The sequence below is a fragment of the Jatropha curcas genome, chromosome 3 (assembly GCF_041381405.1).
Source record: "Jatropha curcas cultivar XTBG-Jc1 chromosome 3, XTBG_Jcur_1.0, whole genome shotgun sequence".
In the NCBI taxonomy this organism is placed as follows: domain Eukaryota; kingdom Viridiplantae; phylum Streptophyta; class Magnoliopsida; order Malpighiales; family Euphorbiaceae; genus Jatropha; species Jatropha curcas.
The window spans coordinates 29,781,534-29,808,962 of NC_143153.1; the positions used below are offsets into that span (position 1 = coordinate 29,781,534).

General features: G+C 32.4%; 3 protein-coding genes and 1 long non-coding RNA gene across 5 annotated transcripts; 1 reads left to right on the forward strand and 3 right to left on the reverse strand.

Moving 5' to 3' along the window:
* The first annotated feature begins 2,342 nt into the window (after positions 1 to 2,342).
* On the forward strand, positions 2,343 to 7,782 carry ACA2 (calcium ATPase 2). The gene is made up of 7 exons (XM_012224012.4): positions 2,343 to 2,891; positions 3,951 to 4,005; positions 4,098 to 6,046; positions 6,149 to 6,307; positions 6,515 to 6,686; positions 6,803 to 7,101; positions 7,189 to 7,782. Exons 1-7 carry the CDS (start codon positions 2,721 to 2,723, stop codon positions 7,426 to 7,428), a joined length of 3,045 nt encoding a protein of 1,014 aa, XP_012079402.1. The 5' UTR covers positions 2,343 to 2,720; the 3' UTR covers positions 7,429 to 7,782.
* Positions 7,783 to 8,688: 906 nt separating this feature from the next.
* HEB1 (ARM repeat superfamily protein) lies at positions 8,689 to 13,629 on the reverse strand. Its single transcript, XM_012224011.4, has 5 exons — positions 12,436 to 13,629; positions 11,636 to 12,100; positions 10,437 to 11,498; positions 10,027 to 10,180; positions 8,689 to 9,815 (listed from the first exon to the last, which is right to left on the reverse strand). The coding sequence occupies exons 1-5, from the start codon at positions 13,504 to 13,506 to the stop codon at positions 8,833 to 8,835; spliced, it is 3,735 nt and encodes a 1,244-aa protein (XP_012079401.1). The 5' UTR covers positions 13,507 to 13,629; the 3' UTR covers positions 8,689 to 8,832.
* A 1,896-nt stretch (positions 13,630 to 15,525) lies between these two features.
* On the reverse strand, positions 15,526 to 17,823 carry CYCD5;1 (cyclin d5;1). 2 transcript variants are annotated; one of them, XM_012224010.4, is made up of 5 exons: positions 17,306 to 17,823; positions 17,123 to 17,209; positions 16,751 to 17,042; positions 16,523 to 16,656; positions 15,526 to 16,395 (listed from the first exon to the last, which is right to left on the reverse strand). In XM_012224010.4, the coding sequence occupies exons 1-5, from the start codon at positions 17,618 to 17,620 to the stop codon at positions 16,240 to 16,242; spliced, it is 984 nt and encodes a 327-aa protein (XP_012079400.1). In that variant the 5' UTR covers positions 17,621 to 17,823; the 3' UTR covers positions 15,526 to 16,239. The 2 variants fall into 2 exon arrangements, with proteins under 2 accessions (XP_012079400.1, XP_012079399.1); XM_012224009.4 differs by having other exon boundaries at positions 15,526 to 16,428; positions 17,306 to 17,819.
* Positions 17,824 to 22,687: 4,864 nt separating this feature from the next.
* LOC110010122 (uncharacterized) lies at positions 22,688 to 23,476 on the reverse strand. The gene is made up of 2 exons (XR_002285067.3): positions 23,364 to 23,476; positions 22,688 to 23,060 (listed from the first exon to the last, which is right to left on the reverse strand). It is a non-coding gene; the product is annotated as an uncharacterized LOC110010122 (long non-coding RNA).
* Positions 23,477 to 27,429: the final 3,953 nt, after the last annotated feature.

Sequence of the window (27,429 nt, forward strand, 5' to 3'; positions counted from 1 at the left end):
TTCATATGGGCTGAATGTTGAAATTTTCTATCGAGATAATAGATTCTAGCGTTTCAGGCTTACTACGGGCCTCGGGGGCCTTAAGCTTACCTGGGCCCTAGTGCCGGTCCGGCCCACGGAAACGGGTCGTGACAATTATTATTTAATTTTTAAATATTATTTATTATCAATCGAAAAAATAATTTAAAAATATTAAAAATAATAATAAAGATTGTCCTTACTATTAAACCAAACTTCTTCACTCATATAAATGTATTAAGTTAATCCAAGCTCAAAGTCAAGAGTCAACCTATTTTTTATTTACATTTTAAGTCCTAACTAATTTATTAGGGTGCTATTGTAATAAAATATTAAAGTTAAGGTAAAATTGATATAAATATCAAATTAGAGTGAAATTATAACAAAATATTAAAATTAAGGATGAAATTGATATAAATATCAAAATATAGTGGAATTGTAATAAAACTTAAAACTGTGGATGAAACGATGTATTAAGGAATTGTACATTGTTCAATTCTTACTTGTTCAAAGACTCTGAAATAGATCGATAGAAACTACGACTTTGCATGGTTTTTGGGGACTCAAATCGAATCGAGGAATCATATTGAATCGAATTGAAATTGAAAATGAATCGAAATAGTAGGAGCCAATCATATAAAATCGAATGAAATTTATTATCTTGGTTCTAGTTCTAGTTTTGGTTCTAAAGAATCATATTGAAACTTTATTAGAACCGAATTGAACCGAACAAATTTGAAACTCGATTCATACATATATCAAATTTTATTATTTGAAAATAAAATATTTATTAGTTGGTACTATTTAATTAATAATAGAAATAAAGTATAAATTAAAATTATTTCTCCCACATAAAAAATTAATATCTAATGACTCTCATCATCTTTTATTTATTTTATAATATTTTAACAATATGATAATTCATAAACGTCTATACAATACTTTACTATAACTATAATTTTCTCAGAAGGCACAATTTACATAGATTATTTTTATTTTTAAAAAGTTTCAATTTACTAACACTGTTTATCATGTGATAATAGTGAGGGTACGGGTATCATCATTTTGGAGATTTCATAGAATTTAAAAGCTAATGAAGCTTCTTTTTATGGATAACAAAAATAAACTTCATTATTCAATTATTAATTATGATTTATTGATATTTATAATCTCCATATTATTATTTTGGAGAATGATTATAATTTGAAAGATGATGGGAGCTATTTTTTACAAAGAATAAAAATAAAACTTTATTATGGATCATTATTTTTTAATGTCTATCCTAGTACAGTATGATTCTTTTTTTTTTTTAATTAGCATGTATTGTAATTTTATTTGGATATTAGAATATTTTTATATAAAGGGACATTGCAATGTGTTTAAAAATATAATAATTTTCAAGCGGGGAAAAATTGAAAAGGATTCCCGATCAACATCATTTAATAGTCAAAGGAGGTTTGAATTTCATATAGCGTGTTGATTTTTTTAGTCTAATGATCACACAAGTGGAATTATTTTTAGTGTTTATATTTATTTTTTCAAGAGCTAATAACAAATTAAATCAAAATACTCTTCACAAATTTACAAATAGAAAATCATTGATTATCTTTAAATTTTCAAGTACTAGTAGGAAATTTATTTGGAGTTTATTGGCATTAGGAAAATTTTAAAATTTCCATTTGCTCTGTTTTGAAATCCTTTTTATATCAGTTGCTAGTAATTTGAATATTATTTTATTTAAACCCATTAATCTCATAAAGCTAACTACTGTTTACAAGATATAATAATAATACAGCAACATAATAATAATTTTTCTTGAAAAAAAAGTTGTTAAAGGTCCACAATCCAAATATCACGTCAAGTCATCTTTTTCGTATTAGATACCTCTAGTCCACAATAGAGTCTAAAGCGTGGATATTAATTAATGGTATAATGAATAGATTTGATCTTAAATTTTAATTAATTTTTCTTGTGATTTTTTAAGTTTTATGGAAATTTAATTATGATTTTATATTTTTACATCTCCATAATGTTTATGTTTTTTATCAAAATGAAATAATTTTTTTAAAAATCGGATTATGATTCTGTTGTTTTATATTTTATTTTAATAATAAATATAATTATTATTAAAGTAAAACGCGGGATGTAATAGTTCCTGCAAAATTCAAGAGAAATAAAAAAGTAATTGCAGAAAATGCACGGATACCGCGTAACGACCCTGACTGCCTTCCCGCGTTTTAAAAGGTACAATGTCATTTAATTAAATAATTAATTAATTATAGTTTAAATTAATCAATAAATAAAGAAACTTTCAGATGCTTTGACTCTGCCAAGTGCCAGTATTACCGTTCCAATAAAACGGGAGTGAAGAAGAAACCGTTACACGCTCTCAGCAATGTTCGCGCTCTTGCCATTTCTCCTTCCTCTAAATTGCTATATCATTGCTCTTCACTCCAATCTGAGTTAATACAAACAGAGAATGGAAGAAAAGGGAGTCCATGCTTAAAAAAGCAATAGCAATTAGCATAAATAAGCTTTCTCCTTTTGTCTGCTTCGCCCCAACTAACCGGCTTTTCTCTCACCTTTCTTGTGGCTTTCCTGGAAATTTCACCATGCATTCTTAGGAATTTCATTTTCGCCGTGGTGGTCTTGTATTTAAAGGTTAATTGTTTGCTGTTGTGATAAGAAAAGAGACGAGGGAAATGGAGAACTTGTTGAGTGATTTTGATGTGCAATCGAAACATTCATCTGAGGATGTATTGCAGAAATGGAGGACGTTATGCGGTGTGGTCAAGAATCCGAAGCGTAGGTTTCGATTCACTGCTAATCTCTCCAAGAGATATGAGGCTGCTGCTATGCGACGGACCAATCAGGTTTAATATTATTATTTTTAAAATCTAAGCTAATATAGCCAGTAATTGCTCACCAAAAGCTACCATATTACGAGCTAAGACTGGGTCATTTAAAAAATTAGTTGAATTTGTAGATACTAAAAGGCATTTCATTAGTTTTTTGTAAAATCTCGTTCATTAAGCTCATTGATGTTTTTTCCCTTGATTTATTTTGGGTGGTCATGGGAAGAAGGGGGATTGGGTATTTTACAAAGCAGGTACTTGAATACTAGGATACTTGTGGTTGGCTTTATTAATTTGGGGAGACATTCATTTAGACTGTAAACTATTGAAGTTTGGCTGTTAAATCTCTCCTGGGTTTGGAGAAGGTAGCCTGTTTACTGCTGACTGGAGTTTCCTTATATGAAAATGAAAAAAAGAAAATACAACAATAAGCAAGAATGCTACTAAATGGACTGGAAGTATAAATTTATCTATTGCGGAACTTATGCTTCTTCTCTTTAAATTTCATCTTATGACATTTTCTTCTCGGATGAGAAATTTGGGTAACTTCCGTATCATTGTTTATCTTACTCAGCTTACATCAATTCCCCCAATCTGAGTTTGTCTCTCAACAGCCATGTAATTTGGATAAGGTTTTTCCTTATATAAAACTTATAGACAAATTAATGTGTCTATTTAACTTAAATGGGAATAATATCTCGGTGACACTATTGGTGACAGTAATGTTATGGGAAACATTAATTTCACATTGTTGTTTCTGTAATTTTTTTATTATTTTTGTATTTTTTGCATATGCTGAAATGAGATGTTTACCCTGTTTTATACCGAGACAATTTCTTTTCTGCCGATTAATAGAAGTTGTTCTTGAGGGGGTTTTTGAACTTTGAAATTTCTTGCTGAATTGACCTTGATATCCTACTTTGTTTCTTAAACCTGTGTCTACATTTGTTTTTGTTGCTTTCTGTTTGCTTCACCATTTATTTCAATACGAATTACAACTTGGTCTCAAGGTTGACCAGCAAAATAAGTAGATGTCTCTGAGTTGCTTCTTACCTTTCATTTTTGTTGAATATCCAGGAGAAATTAAGGATCGCAGTTCTAGTCTCCAAAGCTGCATTTCAATTTATCCAAGGTTAGCTTTTTTTTTTTTTTTTTAGATTACTGTAAACTTAAAGCTTGTTCTTTGTAGTTTTCTCCTGATAATTATAAATGGAATGTTTGTAGGTGTGTCCCCAAGTGACTACACTGTACCTACAGAAGTGAAGGCTGCTGGTTTTGAAATTTGTGCCGATGAGTTAGGATCAATAGTCGAAGGCCATGATGTGAAGAAACTAAAGTTTCATGGTGGAGTAGATGGTCTTGCACAAAAGCTCTCCACTTCAACCACTAATGGTCTTTCTACAGACAATGATCTACTGAATCGCAGACAAGGGATATATGGGATTAACAAATTTGCCGAGAGTGAATCTAGGAGTTTCTGGATATTTGTTTGGGAAGCCCTTCATGACATGACTCTTATGATACTCGGGGTGTGTGCTCTTGTGTCTTTAATAGTTGGCATAGCGACAGAAGGATGGCCAAAAGGGGCTCATGATGGCCTTGGAATTGTTGCTAGCATCTTGTTGGTTGTGTTTGTCACAGCATCAAGTGATTATCGTCAATCATTACAATTCAAGGATTTGGACAAGGAGAAAAAGAAGATCAGCATTCAGGTCACAAGAAATGGATTTAGGCAGAAGTTATCAATATATGATTTGCTTCCAGGTGATATTGTACATCTTGCTATTGGAGACCAAGTCCCTGCGGATGGGCTTTTTGTTTCAGGATTTTCTGTATTAATTGATGAATCAAGTTTAACTGGTGAAAGTGAGCCAGTAATGGTGAACTCCGAAAATCCTTATATGCTCTCTGGAACAAAGGTCCAAGATGGGTCATGCAAAATGTTGGTTACCACTGTGGGGATGAGAACCCAATGGGGTAAATTAATGGCAACTCTCAGTGAGGGAGGAGATGATGAAACCCCATTGCAGGTAAAATTGAATGGAGTGGCAACCATTATTGGCAAGGTAGGTCTTGCCTTTGCTGTAGTGACTTTTGCAGTTTTGGTGCAAGGCCTACTTAGCCATAAATTGCATGAAAGATCCCACTGGAGTTGGTCGGCAGATGAAGCATTAGAGATGCTAGAATACTTTGCAGTTGCAGTTACAATTGTTGTTGTTGCAGTTCCAGAGGGACTTCCACTGGCGGTGACATTGAGTCTTGCCTTTGCCATGAAAAAGATGATGAATGATAAAGCACTTGTCCGACATCTGGCAGCTTGTGAGACCATGGGATCAGCAACAACTATCTGCAGTGACAAAACCGGGACACTGACTACTAACCGTATGACAGTTGTGAAATCATGCATTTGCATGAATATCAAGGAACTAGGCCAATCTGATAAGGCCTCAAGCTTGTGCTCTGAAATACCTGATTCTGCTGTGAAACTTCTGCTACAATCAATATTTAATAATACTGGAGGTGAAGTTGTTGTTAGTAAAGATGGAAAGCTCGAGATATTGGGAACACCTACTGAGAGTGCTTTATTGCAGTTTGGCTTGTCTTTAGGTGGAGATTTTCAAGCAGCTCGACAGGCTGTGAAACTTATTAAAGTTGAGCCTTTCAACTCTACAAAAAAGCGAATGGGGGTAGTGGTGGAGCTTCCTGAGGGAGGCTGCAGAGCCCACACTAAAGGTGCTTCAGAAATTGTTTTGGCTGCTTGTGACAAGGTGATTAATTCGAAAGGTGAAGTTGTTTCCCTCGATGATGCATCGCTTAACCATCTTAAGGTTACAATTGATCAGTTTGCTAGTGAGGCTCTTAGAACTCTATGTCTTGCCTATATGGATGTAGGAAATGGGTTTTCCCCTGACAATCCCATTCCAGTTTCTGGGTATACTTGTATTGGCATTGTGGGTATTAAAGATCCTGTTCGTCCTGGTGTCAAGGAGTCAGTTGCAGTTTGTCGTTCAGCTGGTATCACTGTACGAATGGTTACTGGAGACAATATAAATACTGCAAAGGCTATAGCTAGGGAATGTGGGATTCTTACTGATGATGGTATAGCCATTGAAGGTCCAGATTTTAGAGAGAAGAAACAGGAAGAGATGCTTGAATTAATTCCCAAAATTCAGGTCTTCTTTACTTCTTTTTATTTTGTGCAATGTGCCAGCAATTAAATTTCTAATTAGCAAGAAGAGCTTTTCTAGCTAGAACTCATTTCAATTTATTTATAGGTGATGGCTCGTTCCTCACCTCTAGACAAGCATACTTTGGTGAAACAATTGCGAACTACATTTGGAGAAGTTGTTGCAGTGACTGGTGATGGAACGAATGATGCCCCAGCTCTTCATGAAGCAGATATTGGTCTCGCAATGGGAATTGCTGGAACTGAGGTGAGTTTATCCTGTCCAATTGCAAAATTGATCTTATTGCATCTGATAAGTTAGGCACTATTACCACATTGATGGAAAAACAGACTTTTACCCATCATCAGCTGTTTATTGTCTTTTTAGCGCTCAACATTTTGAAGCAGTGATATCTGCGTTCAAAATGAAAGTAAAAGTAAATGATAGTTTGTCTAATTAACTTCTGATCTTCAGGTGGCTAAAGAGAGTGCTGATGTCATAATTCTGGATGATAATTTCTCTACCATCGTGACTGTGGCGAAATGGGGACGTTCAGTTTACATAAATATTCAAAAATTTGTACAGTTCCAGCTGACAGTTAATGTTGTTGCATTAGTTGTTAACTTCTCTTCAGCTTGTTTGACAGGTAAGAAAGTTCCAATTCTTTCTGTGTTAGGATTTATTGCTTTTCTTGGTACCATGGAAACCGTTTTGTATATTGTGCTAACGTCTGCGGTCCTTGTGGGTGAAAACATTTTTTAGGGAGTGCTCCCCTCACTGCTGTTCAGCTTCTGTGGGTAAATATGATTATGGATACACTGGGAGCACTAGCACTCGCAACAGAACCTCCAAACAATGAATTGATGAAACGTGCACCAGTTGGAAGGAAAGGGAATTTTATTAGCAATGCCATGTGGAGGAATATCCTAGGCCAGTCTTTATATCAGTTTCTAGTAATATGGTATCTTCAGGCAAAAGGGAAAGAAGCATTTGATATCGAGGGTCCAGATTCTGATCTTCTCCTGAATACTCTCATATTCAATTCATTTGTCTTTTGTCAGGTATAAGCTTTTCTAAAAACCTCACTACTTATATTGTTAAGGTCAAAATTATGTTTACAATAGAAGGTATTTTATTTGACTCTGCAGGCTTTCAATGAGATAAGCTCACGAGATATGGAGCGCATCAATGTCTTCAAAGGCATACTGAACAACTATGTTTTTGTTGCTGTTCTTGGCTGCACTGTCATTTTCCAAATCATAATTGTGGAATTCCTGGGCACATTTGCAAATACAACACCTCTCAATCTATCACAATGGCTTGTTTGCGTAATAATTGGATTTATAGGCATGCCAATTGCTGCTATACTGAAGATGATCCCAGTATAAATTGCACTTAAGAGATGCTGCTGTCTTTTGAATTTTCATCTAAAACCCTACATTTGATAACTGACTTCGAGGTTTCTTCTTGGTGGAAGATTGACGAAGTAGTGCAATTATTTGCACGCTTAAGTTCTTTTTGCTTGTCTTTGGCAACTGTTTTCCAAAACCAATGGAATTTTTCTTCTTCTTCTTCTTCTTCATTCTTATCTATTTCTAGCAAGTGCAGTTTTTCATGCATCTTATAGATGAAATTCCAGTTTGGAGGCTTTGTTTAAGGCTTGCTCATGTAAAGGAGCTTTCTTCATTGAATCAATTTACTCTCATGTAGTTAAAAAATTCTTTATTTTTGGATTTTTTTAATTATTTGTTAAGAGCTTTATTATTTCAGAAACCACAAGCATGGGCTTAATCTATTAGCCTGATTGGTCGTAATTTATTAGAGACGCAAAATAAATAAATTTTATATTTATTTGTAGCAGCATAATAATTTATTTGACTCCAATGATATATTATATTCAATTGAGCTCTAATTGCTAAAATATAAAAAGCAACAGATCCTTTCAATGATAAACAAGCTAACATTTCCCTTGGAAGAGTTTATGAAATTCTCATACTACTTTTCTCCCAATTTGTCCCTTTTTTACTTCCTTTGCAACTTCAAATGGGGATGAAACTGACAATTTGTCCCGATTTATTACCGACATTTTTTCCTGGACCGAGGAAGAAGAAGAAGAACACGAGCTTTTCCTGCTGGGATTGCAGAAATTAAGGACATGAGATTGGAGAGGAATTGCAAAAGATTTTCTGAAGATACATGCCTACCGAATTGGCTAGTCATGCTCAGAAGTATGTCATCCAGGCCAAGCCTCCAAAATGGCACCACCGCAGTAGTCTCTTTGACATACAATAGTTCCATCATAGCTATTCTATTTGCGGGCTTGTCTCTCAGATAAAGTTCTCTTCACTTGTAGCATCTCCAATGCAAACGTAAATTGCTCTTACTTAATTACCACTTCAAAAAAATAAAAAGACTTTTTAAAAAATATTCTTTAATGTTAATGTCTATTTAATATGTCAAGATGTGTCAAAAAAAATCAAAAGATATTATCTACTATCCTTCTTTCAATTTCTAGAGATTCTCTTAGACAATTTTAACATTTATTGCTCTTTGGTGATTGATTGCATATTAATATTATAGATGCTCTGAGACCAGACAAAAACGAAACTTGCATGTATTTCCTGTAGATGAAATTTAGGCTTGAAGGCTGTGCAAGGGTTCCCGTATATATATATATATAAACAAATACAATTTCTTGGTCAGATGAACACATATGCTGCTTTCACTTTACATTAGGGTAAATATTTCCATCATAATTCTATTGTTAAAATTATTATAAAAAGAACTCGATTTTATTCTTCCATTACAGTAAACCTCCCACTTTCATAAACATGGTACAACCAAACAGGTTCAACCAATGCTCTGGCACTTTGTAATTTCTGCTTCGCATCTCCATCGCTTTGTTCTTCAATTTCTCTCTCAATATGAGGGTAAATGTCCGGAAGAGAGCTCAACATCATATCAAGTTCACTCCAAGTTTTGTCTTCTTGGCCAACTAACTTCACACATACAAAGTGTAGGATTCCTAATACTAATCCAAAATCCTTCCTTTCCAGGCCAACAACAGAGTAAATCAAGAAAATCACTCCGACTGAATCTAGTACGTTCGGATTCCTTTTCAACAAAGAAAGTATTATTTCTATAAATTTCTCGAACACAGGAAATTTCTCCTCTGATTCTAAAACTTTATCCTCCTCTTCTGGGTTAACTTCACTCATTTTGCAGAGCTCAGTCTTTGCTAAAATTAAAGGCCATGATGGAAAATGGAGCTTAACCTGAGATAATGATGTCAAATAGGCGCCTTCTACTGGAGTTTGTTTAAGAATGCCGCCGGATCCCAATGCTAGAATTAAATCTGGCAACCACGACTTTGTTGCTGCAACAATGCGTGCAGCAAAACTCGAGCCCAAGTAGAGTTCAATTGAGGTGATTAGATCAAGAATATCATTTGCAAGATCACAAGCCTCTTGTGTAGGTAGAGAAGTTCCGTTAGTGTCCTTAAGGATGAGATTCAGTAACTTGCCTGCATAGCTGAAAGAGCTCTTGAGACACAGAATACTGTCTTTCAAATCATCCTCCTTAAGTTGCAATCCTTCACTATATTGTTGCCCTAAGGCAAAGATGACGTGCTTGAAATATGATGCTGCAAAGCTTAAGCACCTTTTATGAATGTCAGAAAGAAAGCCCATTGCAATTGAATCAACAATGAACTTGAGAACTGCTGTAAGCATCTTCAACTTATTTGACATTATCTTCTCTTTATCATGAGGAAATCCTAAAGAAATATTAAAAAACAAATACTGAGTCATAAGAATGACATTTTTCTTGAGACAGGAACATTTACATAAAAGTAACGCTTGATGGACCTTATTGCAAAGCACAGAGGTTGAAAACTATGATCATGTTCTATGTTCCAGTAATTACCATTCTAAAATTAAACAGCAGTCCACAAGCAACGCATCAATCACATTTTCTTATCTACTCACCACCATTATTTGAGCTAGAGGCATCTGTTCGAGACTCCTTTAGCTTTTCGCCGTGATGAGCAGGTAAATAGCCAGAAGCTCCAGCATCAGCTGCTGCAAGCAGCTTCTCAGTACAATTAAGAAGGTGATCTGTTGTCTCATCCAACAACGTCCTCTGAAAAGCAAATTTATGGAAAGAGAATAGAAAGAAGATGTTCTTTTAGCGGAACAAAATTTTCATATATATCAAAAGTAGAAGCAGATATTTGAGCAGTTATTAGTGACAAGTAAATAGCTCAAGTAACAAAGTTATGCTGCTTGAGAAGTTCACAAAGGTCCTATACAGTACTAGTTACAGAAAACTGATTGTATTATAGAGAGAACGACTATAGATTAGTAAAAGACTAAAAGGGGAAAAAACTACTACTTGCCTCCAGAATTGATGAAGTCTCAATCCTATCATTCTTCTGGGTACCATATTCGTTTGTCCTAATGTTGATATCTTGAAGAGTCATATGCACAGCAAGGGCTGTATATGCTAAAATAGGATATGTGTCCATGTATTCACAGCAGATGCAGTGTAAAATGCTGACTTCTGAAATGACCTTTAAAGCAAGGAATGGCAGTTCTAGAGCTTGAGACCCTAGTATAGCTTTTTTCGAGTCATCAGAAACAAGCAAGTCTTTTATTTGCCAGGCTATTCCTACAGCAACTGAATAATCATTCTCAAAATCAGATGCAGTTTTCCCATTTACATGCTTCCACTTAACTGAACTTTTGGCTGAGGACTTGCATTTCTTTCTTTTCCTAGGGAAAATTCTCTGCTTTGGCATTTCAATGCCGAATTTAACATGGCAACGATAGGCAGTTTTTTGCAAGACCTTTGTTTGAGCCTCAAACATATCATCAAAATTATCACAAGACATCAACAATTTGTGTGCAGACCTCACTTCAGCTTGCAGTTCCACATTCTCGGGTATTCCACTACAATTAATGATGAGATGCATACATTCTTCAACAAGCACAGTCACATCCTCTAGAGAGACAGCCGAAAAAATGTTGAGTACAGATGATTGAGCACATGCAGTTGAAGCAGCTGCAAACAAGCGCTTTACTTTTCCATCTGCAAGTAACTCTTTCAGGGCATTATTATAACATGGCTCACCCACCAGACTGTTGCAAATATGGGAAGCAGCAGCAAGTAAACCCTCAATTTGAACTGCTTCCAGCTGACCATGTGACAAAACCAAACTTATGAAAGCTTTGAAAAGCTCCATGAGAGACTTAAGAGATGCCCCTTCTGATACAGCAAATTCACAAAACCTCGCACCAGCCATTGGAGATCTTTTGATAAGAGTAACACAACGATTACATGCCTCTTCAGTGCTTACTTTTGAGGGGAAGTATGATGGCAAAAGCAATCTTGTTATTTTCTGAGCAACCTGAGGTTGATCATTTGCAAGACTTGACAATAGTACGTCTAAACCTACAACCTGCAGTCGTTAAATCAAAAAAACCATCAGCCAAAAAGAAAACTAAGAATAATAATATCAAGCAACAAATACGAGATGCAGTGCATAATAAAAATTACCATGCCATGCAAATTAGGAATTTCCTGAATTCTCAATACCTTGTTAAACTGGAATGTTCGGATATCCCGTGTAAGGAGGAGGAGATCCATAAAAGCAACACGAGTGGAAAGCCCGTTATCCAAGATTAGATGTCCCAATCTCGGCAGAAGCACTTTCAGAATTTCATGAGATTGTGGATTTCCAAGCAAATAAACGATCCCATCCACTGTTGAAAGCCTAACCTCATTGCATATATCATGTGACATATCATCGCAAATTCTTGAGAGTATCTTTGTAATGGTTGATGGAGGTATGATTTCCCAAAATAAATGAAGAACACGGCAACAACCTTCCACTGCAACAACTCTCACACCTGGACAATCATCCATGAGCAATCTCTCTAGTAAAAAAAACTGTTTATCGTGCAGTGTATCTTTAATTTCTTTTGTCGCATCTGGATCTTCAAGGGGAAACAAGTCTAAAAATAAATGCAATGCATTAAGACGAACATTGGAATTTGCAACCTGTGAAAAAAGGTAGACAGCACTAGGTCATAGTTCTCCATTTAAATTACATAAATCAGCAACTATAACTCATAGATGGTTCAGGGCACAATTTTAAATTCAGATGTGATTCTCAGCCAACAAATTATTGACAAACCCAATTGTGTCAAAGATGAATGACACACTTAAATTGTGTCTGAGGAAATTTTATAGAATTTAATCAAGCTTTTCATCCAAAAAACAATCGGCAAACCCGCAAAACAATCCAAATATGAACATCTACATACTATTCTTTCTTTCTTACCAGCACAATATAATCCAACATATACTATCTTCACATAACATAGATGAGTTACCTGCAGGGAGCGAAATATCACTGGCTCAGCAAGCCGAAAAAGCAATTTCTCGACCCCATCGGTAACCCTTTGACTAACAAATCCCCCCAAAACCCGCCTTATAGAAGCTGCAAATGCTCCAGAATTCGCATGAATTGCACCCTCAATCAAACACTGCAAAAACCCATTCTCAATCTCATCCTTCAATTCCCCTTCCACACCTTTCCACGCCCTGAATAAAATCTCTCCATAAGCCTCCAAAATCGACCTTCTTCCAAACGGAATCTGCGATCTTATCATCGCCAATGCCTCCTTCAATAATTGCCCACTTAACCCGAACATAAACCCAAGAAATCGCCTACCGTCCTCCGTTTTCAAATACAGCGGCTCAATTACACATCGCATCAATAACAATTTCAAGTCCTCTATACTCTCATCCTCAAAATCAAACAAAGTAAACGCCTCGCGAAGAGAATAAACCCTATGTACATCAACTTTTCTTTTCGAGGTCAGTGACTTTGAAACCAAAAACGGAAGAGACTGAGAAATTAGCATTTCTCGACCTGGAAAATTCTCTTTCCAATACAACTCACATAAGCTGGCTATGTCCACTAACAAGCTCGAATCCGACTCCAACAAAACCAAGTTATCATGCAATAACTGAACTGCAGGTAATAAATCGGAGGGGGTAAACGCCTTTTTGGGATGCGAAATGCATAAAAAAGTAATGTGAGCGAGAATTTGGAGTTTCTCGAGCGTCTCTTGCTTCTCGCGAGTGAGGTCGGACTCATTTTTTGGGAAACTAGAGTCGCTTTTCCTGGAGGACCGGCGGGGGCGCTTTAAAGGAGGAGACTTGGCGTGGTCAGGGAAGACTGGTGGAGGTTGTTCTAGAAAATTCTTGAAGGAGAAGATGGAATCGGAAATAGAGTGTTGGAGAGCGGAAGGGAGAGAGGAGGAAAGCGGAGAAGAAGTGGAGATGGCGTGAATTAGGGTTTTGAAAGTGGATTTTAAGGATTTGAGATTGATTTTTATGGCGGAGGAAACGAATTCCTCAGCAGAGGATTGAAGAGACGAACGAAGTCTCTTTTCCATTTGAGAGGGAAAATTTGAGTTTCTGAAAGTGTTTGATTTTTTATTTTTTCTCTTTTCTGTTTTGAAAAAGGCACGGAGAGGGAAAGGGAAGAAGAGGATGATTTGAATAAGCCGTTGATCATAGAGAAATGTTGGGCTTGGATTTCATTCTCCACAACCCATAAGAGGACATGAAATGAAACCCAAGCGCAGTCAGCGGATTTGGGTTTTACACATGGATTGATGACGAACCGATCCAATACAGGATTGGATTGGGCCACCATGCAATTCTCAAAATATTATCCAATTTGAGTCTATTATTATTATTATTATTAGTTAAATTAATTAATTTCGGATTGAGGTTCAAATTAGCAATTTCACAGTTTTAACTACAAGTCTGATTAATATTATTTAATTAAAAAATTGATTGTTCTTTTTGAAAAATATAAATATGTACATTCAAAAATGATCACTCAAGCAAGAAATTTGATCCACCCCCCACAATTGAGTGTCAGAATTATTTGTGGGGATATAATTAGATGTTTGACACTCACTCAAATATTACATGTGCCAAGAACCATTGGAGAATGGAACACACATCTTCAACCCACTCTGTAGCTAATGATATCAACAACCTTGATAATATTTGCTTGCTTTTGAAGGGACTATGAGTCTGGGGCATTCATGGGTTTTAAAGGAAACAAAAAGTACTCTCAAACAACAAAATCTCATGTATGAGTAACTTCTACAATACCATTCCTAAAAGTAATATTTTTCTAGAAAATGTTTAAAGATTGAAACCTTCAAATTGCGGTAACATTAGCACTAATCATGATTAAGTTTATTGTTAAACATACCCAATTAAAAATTGCCATGTCAGTGATAGTCAAAGTAACTATTTGGACTCTTCAAACAGAAGAAATGATTCTTCTTCCCAACATAACAACACAACTCTACTCAATAGTACTCACCATTCCACTGATGTGGCCATTCACTGATTTGAGCATCACAAAGTTTAAAAAGAAATACAACATTTTTAGCTTAAGTGGACAGTTTTGAGTGCTTGTTCAAGTCACCATCTTGACATCCAAAATTTTGCAGGTTGGACCATACAATACAGCCTTCTATCCTAATCAAATTAAGCACTTATGCCTGGATTATTGTTTCCACTTTTTCTTTTTCCATGCAAAGCAAGCATGCCCTTTTTTGCAATTCATTCCATGATGCTCCGAAGTGAAATTTTTCCTCTTCCTAAATTATTGCAGTTTAAGACAACTCTAGTTTTTACCTTTTCATGGTAATAAAGGTAATTACCTCTTTATATAAGCACACAGTTCCTTTTATCATTGTATCATATCATTAATCAACATGATTAGTGCCATAATTAGCTTAATCCAAAATAAAAAATGTGGTGGATGAAACTGCAATGGAACCAGAAAACCTTCATTGGCTGGCTAATTAAGTTCTTAATGTTACTTAATCTGTTTCTTTGTAACAGAATTTCCTCAAGAAAACATGTGGGAACTATCAAGATGATGAGTTTGATGGATGAGTTTGATGGGGAGACACAATTTAACTGTCTCCTGTAACACTGCAGACTAGAATACATACATTTGTTGTACAAATGCCAGACTGGATATCCTAGGACGCGAAATGGAGGCATGTGGCCTCTGACAACCAATTTTTTGCCATGAATCTCAGGCCCCCATTTGAACCCCCTATCTACCCCAAAACAAAGAGACCTCTACCTTAATCATGATAAGGTTGGGTCCTAGTACTCTCATCAAAGGGAGCAAATAGCACCAGCATTCACATGTTTTTGTGAAAATGATGGCATTTGCTTGCATTAGGAACTTTAAATTTCTTGCAATGGAGACTCTAATTCCTTCAGGAAGAATTTGAAATATAGATTCTACAGATACAGGAATGCACTAATATCTCACTTTCTGATAGTTTGTTGAGATACTAGTAAATAGGATATTGCTGTTATGAAACAGTAAAAAGGGAACTTTCCACTTATAAAAAGAGAAAGCTCAAACATTCCAAACAAATCTAATCATAATTCTCGATATACTTTTCAAGACTGGCCCAAATACAAAAATATAGATGAATTATATAAAACAGAAACAGTTCTTCATTCTTTGTGGCTTTCAGCCTTTTGGAAAGCATCCCAAAGCTAAGGGTTTCAATGAAAATGGATGTATAAATCAACACAAATATATTCTGTCACAAAATTGAGAAGATATGAATGAAATACAGAAATTGACTCAAAAAAAAAAAAAAAAAAGTGGGCAAAGTAATATTGGGATATTTCATCATCAAAATCCAAAACAAAGCAATACAAAGAATGCTATAGACAGTCTTCAATGAGCTTCTTCTGGCATCCTCTGGCCTTCCTTCTTCCACATTAATGGCTTTTGGACTTTAGTCAGCACCCTTACTTCTTCTTCTCCTTCTTACTGTTGGTTAAAGCTATTTCCTTTATTTATTTATTTTATTTATTTACTGTCCCTTTTCCTATCTTCTTCTTGGAGTTTTACTTGGCTGAAAATGTTTTTGTTGGGTGTTGGAAAATGGAACCCCCAATCATCAACTCCAAAAATAATATCATTCCATGGGCATATAACACTCATTAGACCTATAAATAAACCTAAATAAATTATCAGTTTTCAACGGAAAAAAAATCAAAAAATCAAAAAACCAAAATCCTGTGGTTCAACCCATTTCAAGTTTCTCCTCAAATAAAATGGAAGTTCACTGACAGATTTTCTTTACTGGGCAATTCTGATCACAGTCATTGTATGTGAGTCTTCTTTTACTGCCAGTTCCAGAGGAAGTAGTGAAGCAAGAATTAATAGAATTAGGAGAAAACGCTTGCTTTGGAGTCTTCAATTTTCCCATTTCTATTTCCTGCATTACAATATAACAGGAAAATATATGTTCCTGTCGCAGTAAAATAATGAAATAAAAATTAATAAGGCTAAATGTTCTGTTCTTTGATTGATAAAAAAAAATTTTAAGTAAAAAAAAAGCTCACATTTTCCAGAAAATTCGTTGATGAAATTAGTTTCACCTTGACATCTAATTCTTGCCTTGTTAATTGATTATCAGATGCAGCTAATACTGCAGCCACTGCAATAACAGATGGTCTATGCTCCAACAAATTAATCTCTGCAAAATATGAAATAAAAAATTAGAAATGAAAAATCCAATCTTCACAGAAAATCAATAATAGAATTGGGCAGAGAACAATGTGTCCACTCACCCTTTATAACTGCAAGAATAAGTTCCACAGCTCTGGAGATTGTTTCCTTTGGTCTAGATTCACCACAGATTTTAGAAATGAAATAATTAAGATAAGAAAATGGAGTAATTGAACCCATTTTCCACTCTAAGGTATTCAATACCAGCAACTCCATTCTTTGAATCACCTTATTTTCAAAGCAATAATCTTCCATTGGAAATTCTGATAATGATGGAACTCTACACTCCTCCATTTTTGCTGCTAATGACAAACAAGCCACAGATAGCAACCGAATAGCCCATAATTTCCCATCCTAAAAACCAGAAATCAAAATATTAATAAACTACCCCATTATCAAAAAACGATAAAAATTAAGTGAATTTAATTGCTTACATCAATCGATCTTTTCGATAGAAACCGGTCTAAATAAGTCACTGAAAGATAAGCTGTGTGGAATCGGAATCCGAAAAGTGCTCGTGTCTAAATCAAATAAAACAGAAAAAAAAAAAAAAAACTTTCAAAACAGAAAACAGAAAAAAGAAAAACAGAGAAAAAACAGAGAAAAGAATTACAGACATTGAAAATCCAATCAATAGCATCCAGTCGAGCAAATCGTAACCAATTAGAATCGTTAGTGGTGGTGCTTAAGGAATCAGCAGAGGGCATTACATAACTATTGGCAGATCCTAATAAACCCATTTCTTTTTCGAACATTTTCTCAATATATTCAATGTCTTCACTCTCTAAAACCAAACATGACTCAAAATTGTTATTTGCATCATAGAAACTATCTTCTTCTACTTCTTCTTCCATTTGATCAAAACAAGAAACTTCATTTTCTAAACACAAGAGACTAGAGAAAGACAAAGAAGAAGCGTCAAAGTCATCCATAGTTGGTCTACAATAATAACGCGATGTAGAACATGGGTATTTGTAGGGTTTTTAAAAAACCGAAGAGGAAATCTAAGGAGGGAAAGATTGGAATCTGGCGGTTGAGTGAGTGTAAGAGAGAGATATGGAGGGAAAGAGTGGAGGGTAGCGGTTTTGGTGCCGCCAAAATTAGCGGATGAGATATAGAGACTAGAGAGGAGTTATTTAGCGGTTACCTACAATTTGTATTTTGTAAAGCTAGAAAACCCGTAATACGCCTAATCACTCTCTTAATCCTGTTTAAGGGTGTAGTTTTTATTTTTATTTTTTATTTTTTTTAAGCTACATCACTATAATAATACTATTATTAATCTATTTTATTTTTGGTATTCCTAGATTTTTGACAACCGTACCATGATATGTACTGTCGCAATCGATATAGGTCTCATTAATTTTATGTTTTTCATTTTTAATAAATCATAAATTTAAAAAAAAAATCAAAGTTTTAATGTTTAATCTTTTGAATTATTGATGTAATATTTGTTTAATATTAATTTTGATAGGAGCAACCCCTTTTTGTTTCTGAACTTTTTTCATCTAAATGTCCACTGCAATTAAAGATGAATAAGATTGATTAGATTAATTAAATTATTGATTAATAATTTCCTTTCATTAAAAATAAAAGATTATGATATAAATATGTATTTTCAAGAGACCAACTCTTGCACTGACAGGCAAGTATTTTCATTTATCCTTATTTAAAACTTGCAAAATACAAACTTAAAATAATGGGATTAAAAGATAAATACATAGAGTTTCTTTCTTCCTATTTTCTTTATAGTTTATCTAACACTGACTTTGTTTGGGGCTGCCGTTATTAATCAGCGGTTTTCCCCTTTTTTTTGTTTCTTCTTGCTCCTAATTTTTTATTCATTTTTAATAAATTCATATCCATTTTCTTTTATTTAATCTGTTTTTTCTTTATTTTTTTGCTATTGTTGCTTTGTCTCTATATTTGGAGTTTTTTTGTCCTTTCTTCCGTGAGGGCTTAGTTCCTTTTTTATAAAAGTTTATTCTTAAAATATATGATATTTGATTTTATTTAGTTAGAGAATTTAGATCTTGATTTACCGATTTGTATTTTCGATTAATAGAGTCTGGTAGTGCGGTCTGTTCCTCCATTGATGCTATTAACGCATAGTGGCTTGAACTCATCCGTGTACGTCATACGCAATAAGTTTTTGGAAAAACAATCCAAGCATAGAAGATCCAGAGAAGTTATTTTGTTGTCCAAATCAATTAAAGGACCAGTTGCTACTATGAAGATTTATATCGGTTAACATTATCTTCAAGTGAAAAAATTTAATATTGTTTCTTTTAGTTTTAATTTTATTATTCAAAAGAATATAAACAATTATTTTGTTGTTGAATAATCAGCGAACTTTCTATTAATTATAATAGTAAGTTCTATGCTCTGGTCTAATTGAGGATTTGTAACATTTGATTTTATTATTAATGAACTATATTTCTCAAAAAAATAATGGAATTAAACTAGGAAATTTGTTTGTAATAACTTGTTATTTCCCCTAATGAGTTGACCAAATTATTGATGACTCTCTATGTCTTTTTATGTTACACACGAAGACAATTGAATTTTTGAAATTCCCTCATTTTTTCCTCCTTTTAAAAAAGAAAGGTTAGCTCTTTTTTTAAAAAAAGAAACAAAAAAAGAAGAAGAAGAAAGGTTAGTTAGGATAAAAATGGTGAAAATTCAATTTTTTTTTTCTCTAAATTTTTTATAGGTACTTGTTTCTAAGATTATTTTATATTATAACTAACTAGTATAAGAGATTGCTTAATACAATATTATTCTCTCTTTTTTACAATGGAAAAAACACTACAATTTTTTTATGTCTTTTTTTTATTTTTATTATATCTTAAATGTACATCTATATATATTGTTTTAGAAATTTTAATTCTCAAAAAAAAAAAATCATCAAATAATTCAATCACTAATTTATTAGAAGCTAAGCAAGAGAGAAAGTATTTCTTTCCACCATTTCTTAGAAAATATCTCTTTTCTTGCCTCATGGTGGCCCTAAAAGCACTAAAGGAGGATTGGTAGGTCAACTGGGACTTCATCAAAGAGAAATTTAGCTATAGGTTTTGTTGAAGTTGGGGATCTCCAAAGAGTGTATCTAATTATACTAATAAAGGATAGCAAATGAAGGAGAAAAAAAATATATGAAAGTCAAGTTTAAGAATCAGAATGAGTCAAAAAAAAAAAAAAAAAAAAAAAAACATTAAGGTTTTTTTTTTAAGAGATTGGCCTAAGTTGCAAAATTTAAGATCAATACCTGAGATTATGAGCTCGTTCGACAATACTTATTATTAGCTATTTTAATAGTCGTAAGCCGTTAGATATTAGCTATTGAATTTAAAATAACAAAAAAAGAAGTCAATTGACATAATAAACACTAGATGGGTGTGAAAACACTGTCTTATCCACTAAAAATTATTTTATATAATAATTTAGCCAACAATTTAGATCATTTGCAAAAGCGTTATAGTGGCTGTATATGTTAATTAAAGACTTCCTCACACTTTTTTTTTTTTTTTAAAGGTTTGTACCATATAGTCACGTTTGGGTCGAAGTGGTATTTTCACACAATATTTATTATAAGTCAAAAAAGACATCATAATTTTTCATTTAGGGCTTATTTGATTTAATGGAGGTAGTTAATTATTAATAATTACTAGTGATTAGCCGTTGAAAATCAAGAATCATCAATTATTTATTTTTTTTTAGAAATGGGATTCAAACTTGAATCGTACATATAATTATCACTAGGCTATATTTTAACCTGGCTTCAATTAATAATACTTAATTACTAGTAATTTTCAATTAAATATTTACCCTATTTTAACTGTTTAAAAGTTACTATAGGGAAAGTTGATCAAGAAAGAACTAGATAGCAAGTACTCATTGAAGCCCTAATTATTTCTTTTATACCCTTTAGAATTTTTCCATTTTTTTTTTCTGTAACAATAAATCAATAACAGAGGAATAAAACAAATAGGTCAATCTACCACATTATACAGGCATGAACAATAAACAAATTAACAAATCGTGAATGATTATTTTTAAAAGAAAAAAAAATTAAGGAATGATGATTCAAACTTTGATAAAATGGTGCAACTTTTTTGCTCTTTTATACATTTTGATAAGGATAATTACTTTTGATTAAGCACTCAGCTGCTGCCATTTAGACCTTCTGGGGCACCTAGGATTTTGTGAATCAATCTATCTTTATTAACTCATTAGACTCCACTTTAAGGTGTTCCCAGCTTATTACAAAATTGAATTATTGTTAAACCAAACTTATTTATTTTAAAAAAAAAAAATAGTAATAATATGATATCACAAGTTATTTTTAAAATGATAGTTACTAAATTTATTTTCTTAATTTAGTTAAAAAGTAAGCTATGCAAATCAAAACTAAAGAATAATAATAAAACATAAAATTCTTTATTTATAATCCGATCAACGTACGTGGATTTTTTTTTTTCTTTAAGGAGGATTTATATTATTTTAGTTATTACTAAATAATAATCATGTCAATTATAACTGAATAATATCGGTAAAATCAACTGAATTGGACTAAATTGATCTATTTAATTCAATTCAATCCATTTTTTATATAAAAAATTTAGTTTTATTTAATTTACATTGATTAATTCTATTCAATTTAGATCAAATCAATCGAATGTCTAATTAGTTTGAGTAATGTACTTTCTCCATTCTTAAATACTTGTTTCATTTGAAATTTTACGTCCCTTAAGAAAATCATTAAATTATTTCTAAATTATAATAAATTATTGAGTAAATTAACTATATTACCCTTAATTTAACATATTCAAATATAAAATTTTTGAGAAATTGAAACAATCATCGTTGATCATATACAAAGAATAAACATAAATAGAAAATTATTACTCCTGAAAACCACAAATGTTTGAAACATAGTATTTTCTCATGCATTGCTAATAATAATTAAAGTAGATTCATTAAATGGGCTAAAACTTGTGGTCTTTAAGTATTTGTTAAAAACAATATGCATGAAAATAAAAATTGGACACAAGATCCAACATCTAGACTTTCATTAATTCTATAAATATATAAACCTAATTGTGGAATGGTATCTTATTGGAGTCCTTAATGGTCAGATAAGAATATTTATGCCCTGAAACAAATTAAATATAGTTTTTATGAATTTAAATACACAGAACGTGTTCTCATTTCTCAGTCCTTTAATGCCCTCTCCTGCCCCTTTTAATTTTTCTTTTTTCCTTTTTGGTGTTAAACAAGAAGAATCATTATGTCTTGTAGATAGTTGATCAAATAATGTTGACTTTAACAATGTACTACTCAAATTAAGTTGTTCATCTTTGATTCGGTTGTTATTTTCTATTGATTTTTTTGACAACAGATTTCCGGTCTGTTCAGTTATACTACTTGTTTTAGTAGCTACTACCTATTGTAATAATTGTTAGTTGTTCTATTAGTTATTAGTTGTTAGCTATTAGCTTTTCTGTTCAATAAAATTAGCTGTTTTGGTAGCTATTAGTTGTTTTAGTAGCTGTTAGCTGTTTGAATAATTTTTCATAAAATATTAAAAGCTAAATGTTACACGGGTTAACTTTTTATAAAATATCACATTAACCTCTAAAAGTTAATTCAACGCTATATTACCGAACACTATAAAAAATAAAGTTTAGCGTGTTTAAAAAATGGATATAAAAGTTAAAAAATTAATTAATTAATTTGAAACGTTAAAAGTCAAAGTGTTTAATATTTCATAAAGTCAAAACCCTAAAAGTTAACTGAGAAGATGACGGTGAATAGCTATTGATTTTCTAGCTATAGTCACAAACAGACTTTAATTAAGGATTTGCTCCGTTCGCAAATTAATTCTTTTAGCGTGTTATTAGTTAGACCTAATTTAATTATATTTGATTTTTAAATTTCATAATTTTAATATTTATGTCTTTTTAATACTCAGAATTAACATTGTTAGGTCATAAATATAAAGAAGAAATCCAACTAATGTTGTTATTCATTATAAAATGCATACAAAGAAATGAATCTCTGGTCCCTCAAACAGTTAGCTAAGGACCTTTTTTGGATCACCTAGTCTCCACAAACCCCTCCTTTCTCTGAGCTTAATACGGTCGCGTATGTTGCTGTTGGGAAGGCTAATTCGAGACATTGCTCGCAATGAGGTTCAAAATTTTGTACCGAAGATTGGTACATTTATTTTCTAATAATGAATTTATGGGTAGTTGTAGAAAGATTGGAGATGGCTAAGTCTTCGGGTATTCAAAACCTTCTTGTTCAGTCTTTGAATGCGGTTCTGCAACTTGTTTTAGCTATTAAGACTCTTCTTCAAGTGTTTCTGAGCTGCCAATTTTGGAGCATATTTATAGAAAGACCAATTTTCGGAGCAAACTTTATTTCAAAAATTATTAGCAATTATCCTCTGCGGACTCATTTTCTCATTCATTCGCTGCCAAAAATGCTTTCTTGGCTAGCGCATGATTTGTGGGTAACATTCAAAAAAATGAACTCCATAGCAAATGAAATATATATGTATATACACACACATTTATAGATACAATTGGTGAATGAAATGCAAGTTAGCAACTAAGTAGTGTAACAGTAAGACTAATACAGCAGTTGACTATAAAAAATAAAAAGACATACCTATTTGTTGTAAGATAAGCTGAAAATGATAACTAGAAGATGATGATGATGATGATGATTATTAATGAAATTGACTTCACGCTCTAAAGTTTTGATTTCGATATGGATATTCTATTGGACATTACAATTAGAGCAAATCCTTTGTTAATTTATACTACAAATGTATTTTTGGACCCACAAAAAAAAAAAAAGAAAAATTTAAATGAAAAATATTGGGGAGGGAACGAGAGGAGCGGAGGGTCCGAAAACATAAAAGCCAAAGAAAGTATATTGATGATGGTGGTGATATCACACGTGACTATAATTGCAGGCAGGAGCGTCTTCACGTGTGAAAGCCTGGACCACTCCAGCCAGTCTGTTTTCCTTTTATTTATTTATTTATTTATTTTTATATATAATGGAGAAGAGAAGAAGAGACGCTCCTGCTCTATCCAAAGTTGCCCACTAACGCCCCCACAACCTCAACACACGCGCACACACACACACGATTAAATAAATACCTTATAAAATTAAATAATGAGAAAAAAAAAATATTATGTATATTGGTAAATAATAACTTAGGCTTTTAAATTTGATCATAGTTATAAATTGATGATCTATGTACCAAATCTATTAAAAATAAATTTTAATTGTACCTATTTTATCATTTATTGGAGAAAAAATATAAAATAATAGTAATAATATTTTAAAGAACTTTTATAAATTTACTTAGTGTCCTTTTATCAAAATTAGCTGTTTTAATAACTGTCTTAATAGTTAATAATTATTTAATTAATATTTTATTAAACATTAAAAGAAGTAATGACATTTTATAATCTGCTCTGTCAAACTCTAAATGCTCCTACAACGCTGCATCACCAAATAATCTAAATAATAGAAATGATACTTTGCCCCTAATCAAAACGCTAAATGAATATTTAAAAAACGGTGGTGAAATAGGGTTTAGTGTATGTAACTACCCCATACGCTGGCAAATGTTATCCATAAATTAATACTGTAGAAGAAACCTAACTTAGGTGTTAGTGCAATTGGACTTAGAACCTTTGACTCTGAATATGCTAAAACCAAGATGGTCAATAGCTTTGACTATGTTGGTGTGTGATTTGATCAGACTGTATTATGGATTGCATACAACTGCTCAAAGCCAGGCTTGTTGCCAAAATCATGCTTCCAAACCTTTATTATTATTATTTTCTTTGAGATTTTGGCTTATTTGTTCCATGTGATTAGGACTTCTTCTTCTAAAAATTTCCTTGCTTTCTTTATCTTGATTTGATATATATATATATATATATATATATCATTTCTTTTATGACTTACACTTCTTCTTTATATAGAGAGTTTTTGTTAAGAAAATTGACCTATCTCCAATTTGATTAAGTTTTGATTCATTAATGAAAAATATTCATTCTAATTTTACTACATTTACTTGTCAAATTTGACAATAATACTAAATATAAAAATTATTGTATGTTAATACATAATGTAATTTCAAAATTAAAATTTTAATGAATAAGTCAAGGGCAATACTATTATAAACTAAACTAACTCTTGAATTTGAACTTGGAGAGTTGAAAATCAAGCTAAAGGTGCGCCATGTGTATATATATAATTAAATAATATAATTATATATATAATTCATTTTTTTTAAAGTTGAAACACGAATAGTTACGACTAATTACAAAAATAGTCGTGTCGTGTCTATTCATGAATAATCATGTACGATATCACATTTGTTCACAAAGAATTATGTTTGGTCACAAACATTCATGTCTATATGATTTAACTTCTTTTCCTTGTTTACAAATACATAAGAAAATGTCTCTTCACAAATACTTGCGTCTATTCACAAATATTCAAATTTGCATTCATAATTATCATTTAACTTATTTTCCTTCCTTAAAAATCATAAAAAAAATGTTAAATAAATTATTTCACTGTTTTTCTCTTCCTAATCTTGCAATTTTGAAGCCTTTATTAATATTGAGAGTTATATATAAACATGCAGCAATTTAATATTATAAAGATAGTAATTTTTCTATGCTTTAAATTTCAGACAATATCCATTGTCATTACAGTATGCGTGCATATAAAATCAACAAAACCGTCATATGTAGATTGGAATTATCCAACAATTGAAATTAATGAAAATGATTTACATTTCCAATAATTGTCATTTAACTTACTTTTCTAATTTTGTTCCTAAATTGAAAATTTAATTAAGTTTAGGAATAGGCATTTTTTGGTAGGGCCGTCAGGAGGGACAAGTAAGATGATTGAAATTGAAGTAGCAGTTGTACTCCTGCTCCTGCTCCTGCTCCTGCCTACTCTCCAAGTGCCTTTTTCTTCATTCACTTTTTGAATTTGGTATAGCTTACTTATAGCATCATCATGAGTAGCTTACTTATGGTTACGGTAGCTCCAATGCAGCCTGATGTCGCATTGTGGTTGGCTATCATGTCGTTTCAATGCATTCAACCTCTCCACTCTCCACCTCTTTTCTTTCACACTACTTTATTTTGCAAAAGCTATATATACACACATACGCACACCCATTTTTTGCTCTAACTTGATATAAAATTCACCTGTGTTATAATTTATTGATAGGCGAAATTCCCATTTTCAACTCCGATTATTTTTTAAGTTCTGTAAGTAAATTGTATATGCTTCAATCAAAAAATTTGTAATTTAATGACATAAATAAAAAAAAAATTTCTAATTGGTGCTAGAGAATTACTTTATCTAATCTGGTCTATGGATCCATCCATGAACCAAATTAATAAAAAAAAAACTATAGCAATCACACCCATGGTCTACTCTTGAGTCCATAAATCGGGTTTAGATAAATTTAATATAGGTGCTATTGCTATATAATTCATTCCAAGCTTATATATATTGTAGTTTTGTTTGTTAAGCAGTAGTGCTGGTGTTTTTTGGCGGGCATGAAAGCCCATGACAGTTTAGGTTAGGATGTCCATTCTATGCTAGATTTTTTGAGCCCAAGAGCTTATCATGTAAGAGAAGCTGTGGATTCACTTCACTATATAAGCAAGAGGGAAAATGTATCATGAATTAGAAGTTCTGGAGAAAGTGGATGTGGATGGTCAAAATGACCTTGCCTGTATAGAAATTTAATTACCTTGTTCATATGTAACATTTCTATAACTCTCTCTTGGTTTCCCCTCACAAAAAAATAAAAAAAAATAAAAAAATAAATCTCTTGGTTTAATCGAACAAAATCATTTAACTTGCCTAAATAAGAAAATTTAACATTTCTATAACTATTTTTCTGAAAATCTGTTTTCCTGGAAAAATAATTTTCCATAAGTCATTAAATTTCAGTAACCAAACACATTAATCAAATTATAATGGTATTCTTTCTTTTTTTTTTTTTTTTTTTTTAAATTGTGGGACCAGGGGAGAGGAAGGCGGACTTATATGCATTGGTTTCGCAACTCGCAACTAAGCTAATTAATTAAAGGCTACATGAAGTCCTTGTGAATGGCAGTTGTAAACTGTAATTCCTAACTTCTGAAATTCCATGGAAATAATCTGCTGCCTAACTTTGTTAGCTGGCTATATTCAAAGGCTATATTTATGTTGTTATTTTAACAAAGTACATGAAAAATGACTGATCATCTAAACAAAATTTTGTTTTTCAGTACCTATATATATATATACTCTTTGTTTTAGATGTGGTGTCACATTTAAAATACAAGTAATGGTTTGTGATGTCTCAAAGTATTTTTGGTACCACCTTCCTTCCTATATTCTTTGTCTAATGTTTTCTCAATCGAATGGATGAGTGAAAGTAAATTTTATTTTTTCAGTAAATTTTTCCAGCAATGTTAGAAATTTAAGTGATAAACTAAATTAATTGATTTCAAGTACTTCCTCAGTATTAAAAAGAATATATATCTTTTTAGAGTGATTATTTTTTCAAAATATAAAATATTTTGAACATTTTAAAAAGTAATGAATAATTATTTTCAATTTTATCATCATTTATATTAAATAAAATAATTATCTTCGTATATTTTCTTTTGTTTTGAGATAAAAAGTAAAT

Bases quoted from the DNA above. Each gene is read 5' to 3' on its own strand.
- ACA2 (XM_012224012.4), top strand. From the start codon at position 2,721: ATGGAGAACTTGTTGAGTGATTTTGATGTGCAATCGAAACATTCATCT. The intron at 4,006-4,097 runs GTTAGCTTTTTT...GAATGTTTGTAG, and splicing joins TGCATTTCAATTTATCCAAG to GTGTGTCCCCAAGTGACTAC. The intron at 6,308-6,514 runs GTGAGTTTATCC...TCTGATCTTCAG, and splicing joins TGGGAATTGCTGGAACTGAG to GTGGCTAAAGAGAGTGCTGA.
- HEB1 (XM_012224011.4), bottom strand. From the start codon at position 13,506: ATGGAAAAGAGACTTCGTTCGTCTCTTCAATCCTCTGCTGAGGAATTC. The intron at 12,101-12,435 runs GTAACTCATCTA...CTTTTTTCACAG, and splicing joins TGATATTTCGCTCCCTGCAG to GTTGCAAATTCCAATGTTCG. The intron at 9,816-10,026 runs GTGAGTAGATAA...ATATTTCTTTAG, and splicing joins CTCTAGCTCAAATAATGGTG to GATTTCCTCATGATAAAGAG.